Below are 15,336 nucleotides of genomic sequence, written 5' to 3'. Positions count from 1 at the left end.
GGCCAACTATCCCAGACAAGGGCAAGTGTGATCTTAAAACTTGCAAGGGCCAACTATCCATTTCAAAGCAAGTGATGCGGTCCCAACACCCATGCCAATGCACTATTCATCCTGCTCGGTCGAGAGGTGCCGCTGACCCCAATAGGGTGAAATCAGCCTATCAGTGCATTGAAGGGGTGCACACCGCTCATACTGCGCAAGATGGACGCTTCAACATTGCCGGTCTTTCCCACCACAGAGGTTCTCAGTAAAGAACCAACCAGCCACCATACTAAGTAACTAAACCTCCTAACAAGGAAAATATGCCTTCCAGAAACAAAAAATTAACCTCCTCAGTCAGATGAACTCCATTCCCTACGAAAAAGATGGGCATCTTAGATCCGAATTAAAGGATGATGCACCACTAGCCCCCCCAACTCCAGCACATGCCTAGCCACCCATTTGTTCACTTTCCTCCTGGACCTGTCCAAAGCCACACTATTGCAGGTTGAGTCTCCCATATCCAAATTTTCCGAAATACGGAATATTCCGAAATACAGAATTTTTTTGGCATGACTGAGATAATGAAACCTTTTGATTTTTGATTGTTCAATGTACACAAACTTTGTCTAAGGCACAAATTATTAACCATATTGTATAAAATTACCTCCAGGCTGTGTGTATAAGGTGTTTATGAAACATAAATGAATTTCATTTCTGTACACAAACTTTGTTTGAGCCTCAAAATTATTGAATATATTGTATAAAATGACCTGCAGGCTGTGTGTATAAGGTGTATATAACACATAAATGCATTTTGTGTGTATATTTGGGTCCCATTCCCAAGATATTTCATTATGGCATGCACATATTCCAAAATACGGAATATTCCGTTATATAAAATACCCCTGGTCCCAAGCATTTTGGATACGGGAGACTCAACCTGTATAACAATAGCGCCAGGAAAGCCTGGCGATGATAGAGGACCATACCACAATGCAGTTAGGCCATAGCCGCACAATTATTATTATTATTATTGTTTATTTATATGGCGCCACAAGTGTTCCGCAGAGCCTTACAAAGTACATAAATAGATTGATTTCCAGTGACTTACAGTACAATACAATACAATACCTTACAGGGCATGGATAATATGCATTGCTACATTCACAACCATAACACCCAGATAAGCAACAATGCAAAGCAACCAAGTGTTAGGTGCCCTGGTAGAGAGTAAGAAGTAGATGAAGGTAGAGTAAGGAGAAGCACAAGAGGGTAGAGGGCCCTGCTCATAGGAGCTTACAATCTCCATCAAGTCACGAACAATCGCATGGCGCAGCTCTAAAGAAGTTTTCTGACCCAAATCATTGCCCCCGAGATGAATTATTAACACTATGGGCGTTCCGAATTCAGCCACTGACCTGTGTAAGCTGCGCAACAAAGCTTCCCACAGCATGCCCCTTAGTCCCAAGCACCTAACACACTCCCAACGCGGGAACACAGAGGCATCCGTTGCGAAGCGCGACTGCCCAGCCCAAAAAATAAAAGAGTGGCCAATACACCAAATGGGCCTAGCGTCCTGGAAACCTGCAAATATACAGAAATAATAATAGATGAGTATATATGCAACATGTCAATCATAAGGAGGAGTGGGAGGGGGGGAGGGAGACGACCCGAGGTAAAAACCTACAAAAAACCTAGTGGATCTTTTCTAGGGGTGTGCACCGGACACTTTTCGTGTTTTGTGTTTTGGTTTTGGATCTGGATCTTTCTTCGTGTTTTGGATCTGGATTGGTTTTGCCAAAACCACCCTTCCGTGTTTTGGGTTCTGGGTTTTGTGTTTTGGATCTGGATTTTTTCTTAAAAAAAAAAAAAAAAACGCTAAAATCACATAAATGGGCCTTTTTTTGTTCCTACGCTATTAATAACCCCAATAACATTAATTTCCACTCATTTCCACTCTATTCTGAACACCTCACACCTCACAATATTGTTTTTAGGCCAAAAGGTTGTACCGAGGAAGCTGGATGACTATGCTAAGCGACACAAGGGGGCGGCACACACACGTGGCCCATCTAGGAGTGGCACTGCAGTGGCAGACAGGAAGCCAATCAGCGTTATGGTGCCCATTTGCATGTAGCACGAACCCGGGAGATCCGTGCTACATGCATCTGTGTGATTGGCACAGAGCAATGACAGGTCCGTGAGACCCGTCTGTGCTGCTGTGGTAAAAAAAAAAAAAAAAACCTGTGTAAAAAAAGAAAAAAATGGCGTGCACCCCCCCAAAAAAGAGCAACCAGCCCCGGGCATTAGTAACCCAGTGCTGGGTGTGCTTAAATACAGGGGACAAACGACGTAGGGGTCCCCTGTACTTAAGCACAACCAGCACCGGGCTAGTCAGAACCAGCGCTGGTTGCCAAAATACGGGGGACAAACGACGTAGGGGTCCCCTGTATTCTGCGCAACCAGCTCTGGGCTCTGATCCGGTCCTGGTTCTGGAAATATAGGGGACAAAAAATGAGTAGGGTTCCCCTGTATGTTCCAGAACCAGCACTGGACTTTTTCTAGCGGGGGGCTGATGCCACAGCCAGGGGAGCCCTTTCACCGGGCCCCCCAGCCGCAGCATCAACCCTGACCGCTAGTCAGCCCAGGCCGGGGATCCCTGGAGAGCTGGGGACCCCCCCAATAAAGGGGTCACCCTCTCCAGGGCACCCCAGGCCCAGGCTGATAGCCCGGGGCTATCCCCGCCACCCCTGGTGGCGGTGGGTGGCGGGTTGATTGTGTGGTGTGGTGTAAATAAAGAATATCAAACATTCTTTACAAGTAGAACTGCAAGTCCCAGCTAGCCTGCCCCGCATGCTGGTACTTGGAGAACCACAAGTACCAGCATGCAGGGCATTAAGGGCCCACTAGTACCTGTAGTTCACCTGTAAAAAAAATGTTTAAAAAAACACAGGACACACACACCGTGACAGTATAAGTTTATTAAACATACATACACACACACACACACACACACATGTACACATACTCACCTATGTAACCTGTAGCATCGGTCCACTTGTCCGGTAAAGTATCCCTAGGGGACCTGTGAAAAAAAACATACTCACCATCTCCTATGCGAGGTTCTGTCCTCTTCGTTCCAAAGTAGGCATCCCCGGACTTGGCAAAAAAAAAAAACGAAAACGCGATCCACGAACTTAGTACCGTTCTATAGAACGGTACTTCCCGAATGAGAGCTTAGCGGCGGGGTATCACCATGGAAACCCCGCTGCTAAGCGTTCATTGGCTGAGAGAGGTCATCTCCCGTCTCTCAGCCAATGAACGGCTCCCTCCATTGTAGTCAATGGTGGGAACCGCAGGGTAAACTTTAATAACCTTGCGGCTCCCAGCATTGACTACAATGGAGGGAGCCGTTCATTGGCTGAGAGAGACGGGAGATGGCCTCTCTCAGCCAATGAACGCTTAGCAGCGGGGTTTCCATGGTGATACCCCGCCGCTAAGCTCTCATTCGGGAAGTACCGTTCTATAGAACGGTACTAAGTTCGTGGATCGCGTTTTCGTTTTTTTTTTTTGCCAAGTCCGGGGATGCCTACTTTGGAACGAAGAGGACAGAACCTCGCATAGGAGATGGTGAGTATGTTTTTTTTCACAGGTCCCCTATGGATACTTTACCGGACAAGTGGACCGATGCTACAGGGTTACATAGGTGAGTATGTGTACATGTGTGTGTGTGTGTGTGTGTGTATGTATGTTTAATAAACTTATACTGTCACGGTGTGTGTGTCCTGTGTTTTTTTTAAACATTTTTTTACAGGTGAACTACAGGTACTAGTGGGCCCTTAATGCCCTGCATGCTGGTACTTGTGGTTCTCCAAGTACCAGCATGCGGGGCAGGCTTGCTGGGACTTGCAGTTCTACTTGTAAAGACAATGTTTGATATTCTTTATTTACACCACACCACACAATCAACCCGCCACCCACCGCCACCAGGGGTGGCGGGGATAGCCCCGGGCTATCAGCATGGGCCTGGGGAGCCCTGGAGAGGGTGACCCCTTTATTGGGGGGGTCCCCAGCTCTCCAGGGATCCCCGGCCTGGGCTGACTAGCGGTCAGGGCTGATGCTGCGGCTGGGGGGCCCGGTGAAAGGGCTCCCCTGGCTGTGGCATCAGCCCCCCGCTAGAAAAAGTCCAGTGCTGGTTCTGGAACATACAGGGGAACCCTACTCATTTTTTTCCCCTGTATTTCCAGAACCAGGACCGGATCAGAGCCCAGAGCTGGTTGTGCAGAATACGGGGGACCCCTACGTCGTTTGTCCCCCGTATTTTGGCAACCAGCTCTGGTTCTGACTAGCCCGGTGCTGGTTGTGTTTAAGTACAGGGGACCCCTATGTCGTTTGTCCCCTGTATTTAAGCACACCCAGCACTGGGTCACTAATGCCCGGGGCTGGTTGCTCTTTTTTTGGGGGGGGGCACGCCATTTTTTTCTCTTTTTACACAGGTTTTTTTTTTTTTTTTTTACCACAGCAGCACAGACGGGTCTCACGGACCCGTTAGTGCTCTGTGTCAATGACACAGATGCAAGTAGCACGGATCTCCTGGTCCGTGCGTGCATCTGTGTCATTGAAATACACAGCAGCACAGACGGGTCTCACTGACCCATCTGTGCTCTGTGTCACTGTCAATCACACAGATGCATGTAGCACGGATCTCACGAGTCCGTGCTACATGCAAATGAGCACCATAATGCTGATTGGCTGAGAGCCGTGACAGACGGCTCTGTCAGCCAATCAGCACTTTGCCCATTAAAGGCAAAGGCATTTTTTTTAAAATGGCCGCTCGAGGCAAAACCTCGAGATCCGACAGCAGATCTCGAGGTTTTGCCTCGGGAGAGGGATCCGGGGCAGACAGGGAGATCCGAGCTTGGGCTCGGATCGCCCCGGATCCCCGAAGTTCGGGTGGGTTCGGTTCTCAGGGAACCGAACCCGCTCATCCCTAATCTTTTCTATAGTAAATATTTTCCTTTCATGTGTTTCTTTTATTTTTTTAGTTATTCATTTATTTATTTTATTTTAATCTAACCGATCAATGTCCAAAGCAGGGCAAAATCTCTCGGGACCCCCACCGGAAAGGTGGCGAGTTGGCCAAAGCACTCAAATAAAACGAATAAAGTATAACAATTTATGGTTCCTCCGCCCGAACATATCTTCTGTAGGCATTGGACTTCCACCTTCCGAGAGCCTGGATCTCCTGTGAAGAAAGACCTGAAGAGGCCGCGAAAGTTGCAGCACCGATTCCAAAAGAATGGGTGCCGTACTCCGAAGGGGGAAGCCCGAGGTGCTGTATGCAGCGATGGAAGACCGACCAAAATTAAAATTTTGTCAGAGGAAAACCATCCTCATGAACGAGCCAAACCCCTGGCAGCACCGGCAGGGAGAGATAGTATTGGGAGGCCAAGTGAACTGGACAAATCCTGTTATCAGGACAGGATCTCAGGGACACTCAGCGCCCCTTCCCCCATCTGATCGGTCTTAGAACGCCGAATACGGCACAACATCATATCGCGCAGCAGAATGTGCTCGCTTATGCAAAAAGCCCATCGCAAAAGCGAGGTGGAATAAACGAACCTTGAACTGTGTGGAACAAATGATTGTCAAGCTTTCACATAGCCGCACACAAATCAGGGCCAATAGGACTACGCTGATCATCCACCGTAGGCATGGCGCTAGACCAACCACTAAGGGCCAATTGTGTTAAAAAACCCTTAGTGATGTCTCTCAGTCCCGCTAAGTGCAAAAAGAATTAAATCCCGGCAAGTCTCTGGGCAACATAAGCCCGCAACCTCCCAGAATCAAACAAAAACCATACATATGTGACCATATTAGAATAATGGGATCTACCTGACGAACTCCTTCTTTGCAGAAAATTCTCCCACTGCTGCCAAGATGCCTGGTAAGAAGTCAAAGTCTGTGGGGCCATGGACCGACGTGTGAGATCTTCCATTCTGGCTTGATGATCAGCCAACAATGAGATGGACAAGGCTCACCAATCAATGCCGCGTGCAGTGCTAATTCACGAAACCTTCGCCAATCCTGCCTGGAGAGCGCATCTGCGATGGAATTGTCAGTACCCGGCACATGACGGGCTGTAAACAGAATGTTAAATTGCAGAGCGCGTAGGATTAGGCAAGCAAGGAGACGTAGCACTGGTAGCAATGACGATCTTTGATTGTTGATCGCATGTACTATACCCATGTTATCGCACCAAAACACGACGGATCAGTTGCGCAACCGAGGACTCCATAGCTCCAATGCCACAACTATGGGAAACAGTTTAAGCAGGAGCAAATTCTTGGTCAGACCTGCCTACACCCATTCCTCCGGCCAAGCCGAAAAACACCAATCACCACCCAAAAAAGCTCCAAAACCTGACGATCCTGCAGCATCCGTGAAGAGCTGCAGGCCATTAGGACGAGGATCCGCAGGCCAGACGCGCACTCCTTTGAAACTGAACGAAAAGGTCTCCCAAACCGCCAGGTCCAGTTTCAATTCAGCCGACAGCCACAGAAAATGGTGTGGCCGATGTAGCCCTCTGCAGCTTGCGACAAAAAACCCTCCCCATCGGGATAACGTGACACGCAAAGTTAAACAGCCCGAGCAAGGATTGACCTTGACGAAGCGTTACCTTCTCTCCTGCCAACGCTAGGCGGATAGTATCCTGCAAGCGACGCACCTTGTCCAGCGGCAGCCTGCAAAGACCCTCCAAGGTATCAATTTCAATAACCAAGAAAACCGAATTAGTAGTGGGGCCCTCAGTCTTGTCATGCGCAATGGGAAGCCCGAATTCCGAAAAGAGTGCTTGCAATGAAAAACAGGAGGCGATAGTAGCGATCAGAACCAGCGGGACCCACGCACAAGAAGTCGTCCAGGTAATGTGCTATTCCCGCTTCCCCAGACCCTACTGCGATGCATCAATGGAGAAAGGAACTGAAAGCGCAGGGAACCGAACATCCCATGGGTAGACATTTGTCCAGGTAATACCCATCCGGCAACTGAAACCCCATGGATTGAAACGATTCCTGATGCAGGGGCAACAATCTGAAAGCGGACTCAATGTCCACTTTCGCCAGCAAGGAACCCGGACCTGCAGAGCGAACTAACACTAATGCCGAGTCAAAGGACTGATACCGTACGCGACAGACTTCAAACAGTATGGCGTCGTTAACCGATGTGACAAGTGCTGAATTAAACTGTAACTACCCGAGGCTTTCTTGGGGACAACTCCCACAGGTGAAAGGACAAGATCAGGTACCGGAGGTTGCAGGAAAGGCAAAACATGCGACCCAGTCCGACCTCTTTCATAACCTTGTCCTTAACCACGTGAGGCAAATCGTAGGCTGAACGTAAATTCCTAGGGGACCCGGAACCCACTGGCCGAAATATTGGAAGCGAAACCCCTCCCTGCAAAACCCTCAAGCAAAAAAGTGGCATCGTCCCGCACAGCATACCAATCTAGCCATCTTGCCATAGCCTCCAGACAGATGGGAGTTGCTGCTCTACTTAGAATTTCTGACCCCTGGCCACTTAGCAGAGGGTGCTGTGGAGGCGGCCTGAGGCCCTCATGGGCCACGGGAACAATCTGTACTGGGGTGCGTTGCCCCCCAGGGTAGGCACAGGTGTCGAAAACGACACCTGTTTCCCAGGGTATAATTCCCATTATTGTGCGCGTAACACCTACCCTTGTTCTGCCCTCCACTAACAGCCCGTGGCGCCGAGGGGGACGAGGGTTGAACTGGCCACCCAGGGCACGGATCATGTCCGAATCCCTGCTGCTATCATCAGAGGGCAGCAAAGGAAAGGGAGCATTAACCTGCCTGTCACTGTGCAGGCACTGGCTCCGCCCCCTCCAACTCCACCCCCTCCGGCTCCACTCCCATCTTCCCCCTGCTGCGATACTATGGCCTGCGTGCAAGCCGGCGCCATGACAGGCGACTGCCTACACGCTTATGTGGCTATTTTTTCCGCCGCCCCTGCCCCTGGACATCATCCGCCCCTAGCTGGGCGACCACCAGGGGACAAGGGGAAGGCGGCGTAACTTGCCACATGTGCCCGCGAGAACTCCGCGAACGCGCGCCCATGACCACCGCGGGCGCCGCAGTGTTCGCGGAGTCCGTACCTGACCACCCCTGGCCCCGGACAACAGCCGCTCAAGGTCGGGCGACCGCCGGGGGACAAGGGGCGGACGGTGGCACGCAGTGGTGTAACTTGCCACGTGCGCCCGCGAGAACTCCGCGAACGCGCGCCCATGACCACCGCGGGCGCCGCAGTGTTCGCGGAGTCCGTACCTGACCTCCCCTGGCCCCGGACAACAGCCGCTCCAGGTTCGGCGACCGCCTGAGGTACAGGAGCCGGCCTGACCCTCCAGACCGCCAGGAGAGTAGACGCGGCGAAGGGGTCAGTAAAGCTAAAGCACCGGACCTGGTACCGTCGGAAAGACGGGCAGGTCCCGAGCGTGTGCAAAATAAGAAAAGAGAGAGTAGGGAAAGAACCTTTAGAATCTAAAGAAAGAGTAAAGACTGAAGGACAGGGACAGAAAAACAAGTATAGATCAAAGAACAGATCTGCCAAGCAACAAACTGAACTTCCCTTGCTGCAGATCAAATTCAAAGAGGCAGATTTACAACAGCAGATTCCCCAAACCCTCTCACATAACATGCCCCCTAACCTCTCACCACACCCTCTCACATAACACATCCCCTAACCTCTCACCACACCCTCTCACATAACATGCCCCCTAACCTCTCACCACACCCTTTCACATAACACACCCCCTAACCTCTCACCACACCCTCTCACATAACACACCCCCTAACCTCTCACCACACCCTCTCACATAACACACCCCCTAACCTCTCACCACACCCTTTCACATAACACGCCCCCTAACCTCTCACCACACCCTCTCACATAACACACCCCCTAACCTCTCACCACACCCTCTCACATAACACACCCCTTAACCTCTCACCACACCCTCTCACATAACACGCCCCCTAACCTCTCACCACACCCTCTTACATAATACGCCCCCTAACCTCTCACCACACCCTCTCACATAACACGCCCCCTAACCTCTCGCCCTATCACATCTGCCGACCCACTGTCAAACAGCACAAACATCTTTAACTTTATTAACCCTTCTATCCCTGACTAGAAGTTTATGTGCCCCTGGTTCTAGTCCAAACCTCCGTTATATGTAGGGATGTGTGCTGGACCATTTTTGCCGGATTTGGATTTGGTTCCAATTCGTCGTCCGGCTTTGGATTTGGATTTGCCAAACTGCGGTGACTGGCTTTGGATTAGGATTTGGATTTTTTTACAAAAATGGACAAAAAAAGCTAAAATCGCATAAATTGGTCTTTTTTTTCTTCCTAGAGTATTATTAACCTCAATAACATTAATTTCCAGTCAATTTAGAACACCTCACAGCTTATAATATTGTTTTCAACATTATTGGCCAAAGGTTGCAGTGAGCTGACTGGTTACTAAGCAACAAAGCAGCGGCACAACGATACCGACACCACAGTATAAAGCACATCTATGACACAGTGCCACACAGCGGTGGCAGAAATGAAAAGTAGTGCACCCACCCAGTGGGGTACTGCCAGCAGAATCACAGTACTTGTTTACAAAGTGGGCTACGGCCCAAGGAGTCACAGTGCACAATCTTATTCACTACTCTAGCGAGAAGCCGACATCAGGCGGCCGAGTCAGGCGGGGAACACCCGAACATGGTTCGGGTGGACTCGGATTCCCTATGTTCGGAGCGGTTCGGATTCCACAGAATCCTAACCGCTCATCTCTAGTTATATATATGCAGAGACATACCTAATGCCAAATTTCATATGCAGAGCCATATCCGGTGACAGGTCTAATATACAGAACAATATTGATGTCAAGTCTAATATGCAGAGCAATAACTGATGCCAATTCTAATAAGCACAGTCACAACTAAAGCTAAGTCATATGTGCAGAGCCATAACTGGTAACAGGTCTAGCAAATAGAAAGTAGTGGGGGGAGGGGGGTGGCGGCCAGTCCAGGAGAGTTGCCATCTCCTGTGGAGGGCTGTGAGCGCCATACAATTTTTTGGAGCCTCCCAGACATTGTGGGAGGGTCGGCAGGTATGTATTGGCAGAGCCGTAACTAGACTTTTTTGTGCCCTGTGCCAGAGAGAGCATTGGCGCCCCCTCATTTTTCAAAGGGACATAATACACCCAAAAAACGGGAATGGCCTCATGGGGAAGGGCCAGGGAAGAGATAGGGGAGGCCAGGAGATGCTGGGGATGAAATAAGAGGAAGCTACAAGCAAGAATGATAATAAACAGAAATTTGACAGGCCCAAACAGCGCCCCCTGACCTATGGTGCCCTGTGTGATGGCACCGGCCGCACTACCCCTGGCTACGGCCCTGTGTATTGGTGTCAAGTCTAAAATGCAGAACCACCTCTGGTATTAGGTCTAGCAAACAGAACAATACTGTTGACAAGTTTAGTCTGCATATCAATATGTGAGCGGGGTCACCATTATAGGACCTGATCAATGCCGGAATCCAGGGTCCACTGGACCGGCAGGTGTCGGCGTTCCGGGCATCGTGGTGCGGCGGCAGGAGACAGGGCTGGACGGGCTTTCATCTGAAAAGATTCAAGCTCGTCCAACCAAAGACGCGGATTTTAAACTTGGCGCCGTTTGCGAGCCAGTAATGGCTCGCGGGCGGACAGCCAATCCGGTGCGCGAGCCAATCATGGCTTGCTGCATCATGGCTCCGCCCCCTTGCGGCTCTGTATATTAGGCGCTGTTGAGTGGGGCGAGGCAGTCCGTCGGCGGGGATCAAGCGAAGAGAATCGTCTGCAGGAAAGAAGAGCTCCAGAGGCGCTGTAAGACGCCGGAAGACGCCACGATCAACAGCTGAAGACAGAAGCACCTAGGCTGGACAAGGGAGACTGTGGCTGGCAGCGGGGAGCGGAGTTGAAGCTAAAGACCGTAGAGCCAGGCAGTGGTGGGAAGAAAAAGAGCTTATCGAAGTTCCCCACTACAGGCTCTCCCGACGAGAAAGGTAGGCGGCCGTGGGCCATCCTTACTTATTTGTAATTCCTCCCTAGACCACCAGGATTCGGGCACTAGGCCCGTGGCACGATCAGGCACTAGGCCCAGGTATGTAAGTGGGCGCTAGGCCCCACTAGATTGAATTGTTAGGCGGGCCAACAGTATAAAGTGGTCTGGGCATTAGGCCCAGATCACCAGATTGAATTGTCAGGCGGCTCAGCAGTATAAAGTGAGCTGGGCATCAGGCCCAGATCACTAGGGATTGCCCACAAGTAGGTGGGCCTGCATAATAGTGCCTGGGCATTAGGCCCAGATCACTAGGTACAGAGCACTGGTAGGTGAGCTTGTGTGTAAAGGTGATTTGGGTATTAGACCCAGATAGCCTCAGCTAAGTGGGCCTGTGTATTAGACTCACGACACTGGGCATTTTTCCTCAGAAGATAGTGCAAGAGGCTGGCCGGTCTCGGCACTGAATTTACGCAGGTTCTTGTAAGGACAGCGGGGTGCTCCCCTGAAGAACCAGACTAAGGGAATAAGGTAAAGATAGTGGTGTTTTCCTAAAGGGCACAGACAGGGCCGGCCGGAAAGAGAGAGGGGCAGTTACATTGAGAGTACCTCCATTAGATTTGTATTGTCACTAAGCCTAGTTTATGTAGTATGTTAAAGCATGTTTATTTGTTTACTGTGTCAAATCCTTTAGTTACAATAGCAGAGAGCTTGTGAAGAAACGTACCTTACTTGTACACCTAGTTTTGGGAAGTGAAGTCTGTGCTTTCGGGCTTACAATCAGGTAACCCAGTTGGTTCAGCATTGTTTGTGTGACCTGTCTGTTAGAGAAGGAGGATTGTTCTGTTTTGACACTTAGGGGCTGGCGACAACTCCTCAAGGTGACAAGTGGTCTAGTGTGAGTATCTCTCCGTGTCTGTCTGTCTTTCACCTGGGCGTCAGAAAGAGGATCTTATACAATGGTGTGAGATCCAAAATCCATATCTCTCTTTCTCTGTCTGTCCTTCACTTGAACACCGGATAGGGGATCTCGCACAATGGTGGGAGATCCAAAGTACACCTGAGTGCGTGAGCACTATATAGGTGATTACTGGGTAGCTGAGGCTTTGTGCCAATGATGACCATTCACCCAACCACTGAAGGTCGCAGTCATCCTTAGTATTTACAGTGTCACCAAGGGCGGGAGAACGATTACTGACTGTCCGATTTTCCCATAGCCTTGGTCTGGTTCAACCCGACGTCTGAGTGGTGAAGAAGGTCCGGACTATAGGTCGAGTGGGTAACCAGATACAAAGACTCCAGAACTCTGCCATGGGAAAAGTGGTGAGTGTTGGCTAACGAGCTTCCGCTAAACTTTCACAAATAACTGTAGCCAATATTTATGTAGAGCCAAATCTAATGCCAAAATGAATATGCAGTCATATTTGGTGCCAGGCTGGGGCGTATCTATAATGGATGCAGGGTATGCGGTGCACACGGGCCCCCGGACCCTGCACCCATATTTCTTTAAAACTTACCTCTCCGACGTCCCGCCCCGGGTGTCAGCGCTGTACAAAAAGCTGGAAAAATGGCCGCAGCATTTTGCACATGCGCAGTAGACTCCGGGCACACTATTGTGCCCAGAGTCTACTAATGCTCCGGTGGCCGGCCAGCCATTTCAGTTGGCTGCCAGACGCCGGGAAGAGAGGAGGTGGCCCCGGACGGGGAAGGCACACGGGCCGCCTCCTCTCTAAAGACGCCCCTGGTGCCTGGTCTAAAATACAGAACAATATTGCTATCAAGCTTAATATGCAGAGTCAAAACTTAAGCTAGGTCTAATGTGCAGAGCCATATCTGATGCCAGGTATAGAAAGCTGAACAACATTGTTATCAAGTCTAATATGCAGAGCCATAACTGAAGCCAAGTCTAATATGCAGACCCATAACTGAAGCCAAGTCTAATATGCAGACCCATAACTGAAGCCAAGTCTAATATGCAGACCCATAACTGAAGCCAAGTCTAATATGCAGAGCCATAACTGAAGCCAAGTCTAATATGCAGAGCCATAACTGAAGCCAAGTCTAATATGCAGAGCCATAACTGGTATCAGGTCTAGCAAACAGACCAGTATCGTTGACAAGTTTAATATGCAGAGCAATAACTGAAACCAATGTATATGCAGAACCAATTCTAATGCTAAAATGAATATGCAGAGCCATATCTGGTTATCTAGTCTCATATACAGTATAAAACAACATTGATTTCAAGTCTAATAGGCAGAGCAATCACTGATGCTAAGTATAATATGCACAGACAAAACTAAAGATGCAGAGCCACATTTGGTATCAGGTCTAGCAAACAGAACAAACTTTTGACAAGTTTAGTATGCAGAGCAATAACTGAAGCCAATGTATATGCAGAGCCATATCTAATGCCAGTACGAATATGCAGAGCCATAGCTGATGCCAGGTCTAATATACAGTACAATATTGATGTCAAGCTTAATATGCAAAGCCAAAACTGAAGCCAAGTCTAATATGCAGAGCATTATCTGATGCCAGGTATAGAAAGCAGAACAATATTCTTATCAAAACTAATATGCAGAGCCATAACTGAAGCCAAGTCTAATATGCAGAGCAATAACTAAAGCCAAGTCTAATATGGGGAACAATAACTGATGCCAAGTCTAATATACAATGCCATAACTGGTATTAGGGGCAGGATGCATGACGAATGCGATGCGTCCCGATACCCCTCCATCTGCGCTTTTTCAATAAAGGGACAGCGTGCCAACTAAAAAGGGGCGTGGTCTCAAAAAGGACACGGTCACACAATAGTACTTCCAATTCAAATTATGCCACACAGTAGTACAATCTTAGCCACATTACACCGCACATGGGAGCTGGCCGCTCGCTGGTAATGTGGGCGTTTTTTTTTTATTATCTCCGGCAAAGCTGTGGGAGACCACCCACAGATTGTGTGGGCGGCCAGGCTCTAAATTGCCGCAAGGCCGAGTGGACTTCCTGCTCTAATAGAACAGAAAGTCCACTACTGACATCAGTAGTGATATAAGTTAGACCTCCCAACAAACGCCAGGCGTTCCTAAGGGAAGAGATCGCAGTGGCCAATTATACAGAACAAATAACAACATTACAACACACAAAAGTAACAAACGTGCTTTTAAGGGGCCTATCCATTACACGACTTTGTGAATAATCCGACCGCAACCAGGTCGCATTGTTCACAAAGTCGTGTAATGGATAGCCGGAAAGGACCAGCGATGAGCGTGCACGCTGGGTCCTTGCTGACCGCAACTATCTACTGAACATGCCCATCAACCTGAAGACGCTCGTCAGGTTCGGCATGTTCAGAGATAGTAGGTCGGGCTCCTGCACTGAATGATGTTCAGTGAACGCCGTTCAGTGCGGGCACCGCACCTCGGCGACCTGAAGGTCTGAACGCTAGACGTTGAGTCTTTCAGGTCGCCTTACTCTTATGATTCCTCAAGACAGGACGTCAGTAAGCAGCATTTTCAGAGAAAAATTCACAGTTGAATTTAATGAATGTTGCTGTCCTAGAGTGTTACTGTTGTGCTTCCTAAACAAGGCCCTTATTGTGTCCTAAGCTCACCGTCCTGGGTATTTCCGCAGAGACAGAAAAATAATTTCAATTTAAATGTACAGACATGTTGGGGAACCTACGGCCTCATCGTATTTTCTGATTAGTAACTTTCGTAAGTGAAATACTATTGTGTAATGTAACACATATTGCTGACAGTTAACGACAGCTTTGTTGCAAGACGGAACCGTAGTGCAAAGCTGCCTATAGAGTACAACACGCAGGCTGCTATTTGACCCACTTCTACCTATATGCTGAAGTACTACAGGAATGGGCAACACAATAGAGACTATTTACAGTATACTATAACTTAAAACAAAGTACTCACCAATGCTCCAGAGGTATGGGAGATATAATAGGTGAATATAAGTGCCCATGTCAGCAGACGGAGAGCCTCCATGCTGTGCTGCCTATGTGTGATAAATGTTTGCTGCAGGGTTGAGCTTAAGTAAATAACATGCTGATGGTCAAATGGTCATCTTTTGCAAGCAGCAGTGATTTCCTGTTCTGCTGTCTCTGCCTCTCTCAACACAAGAAGGGTCATCTGAAAAATGGACATTTAATTATTAACTACTGGTTGATCTTGCAAGTGAGTTGTGCAAGTCAGTATAGGGTTGCCTGTATTTGTTGCATTTTTGGAGAAGACTAAAACA

General features: G+C 49.0%; 1 protein-coding gene across 1 annotated transcript in view; it reads right to left on the bottom strand.

Annotated features, from left to right (window-relative positions):
- HGFAC (HGF activator) overlaps positions 1-15,090 on the bottom strand; it is a 91,635-nt gene extending 76,545 nt beyond the window's left edge. Inside the window, exon 1 of the mRNA XM_088462232.1 lies at positions 15,012-15,090. Within this exon, the coding sequence (XP_088318358.1) occupies positions 15,012-15,083 (72 nt within the window). The 5' untranslated portion in view covers positions 15,084-15,090. The remainder of the gene's footprint in view (positions 1-15,011) is intronic.
- Positions 15,091-15,336: the final 246 nt, after the last annotated feature.

The sequence above is a fragment of the Taudactylus pleione genome, unplaced genomic scaffold, assembly GCF_031769625.1.
Source record: "Taudactylus pleione unplaced genomic scaffold, aTauple2 ptg001166l, whole genome shotgun sequence".
Taxonomy (NCBI): Eukaryota; Metazoa; Chordata; class Amphibia; order Anura; family Myobatrachidae; genus Taudactylus; species Taudactylus pleione.
This window is presented reverse-complemented; position numbering and strand designations above follow the sequence as displayed.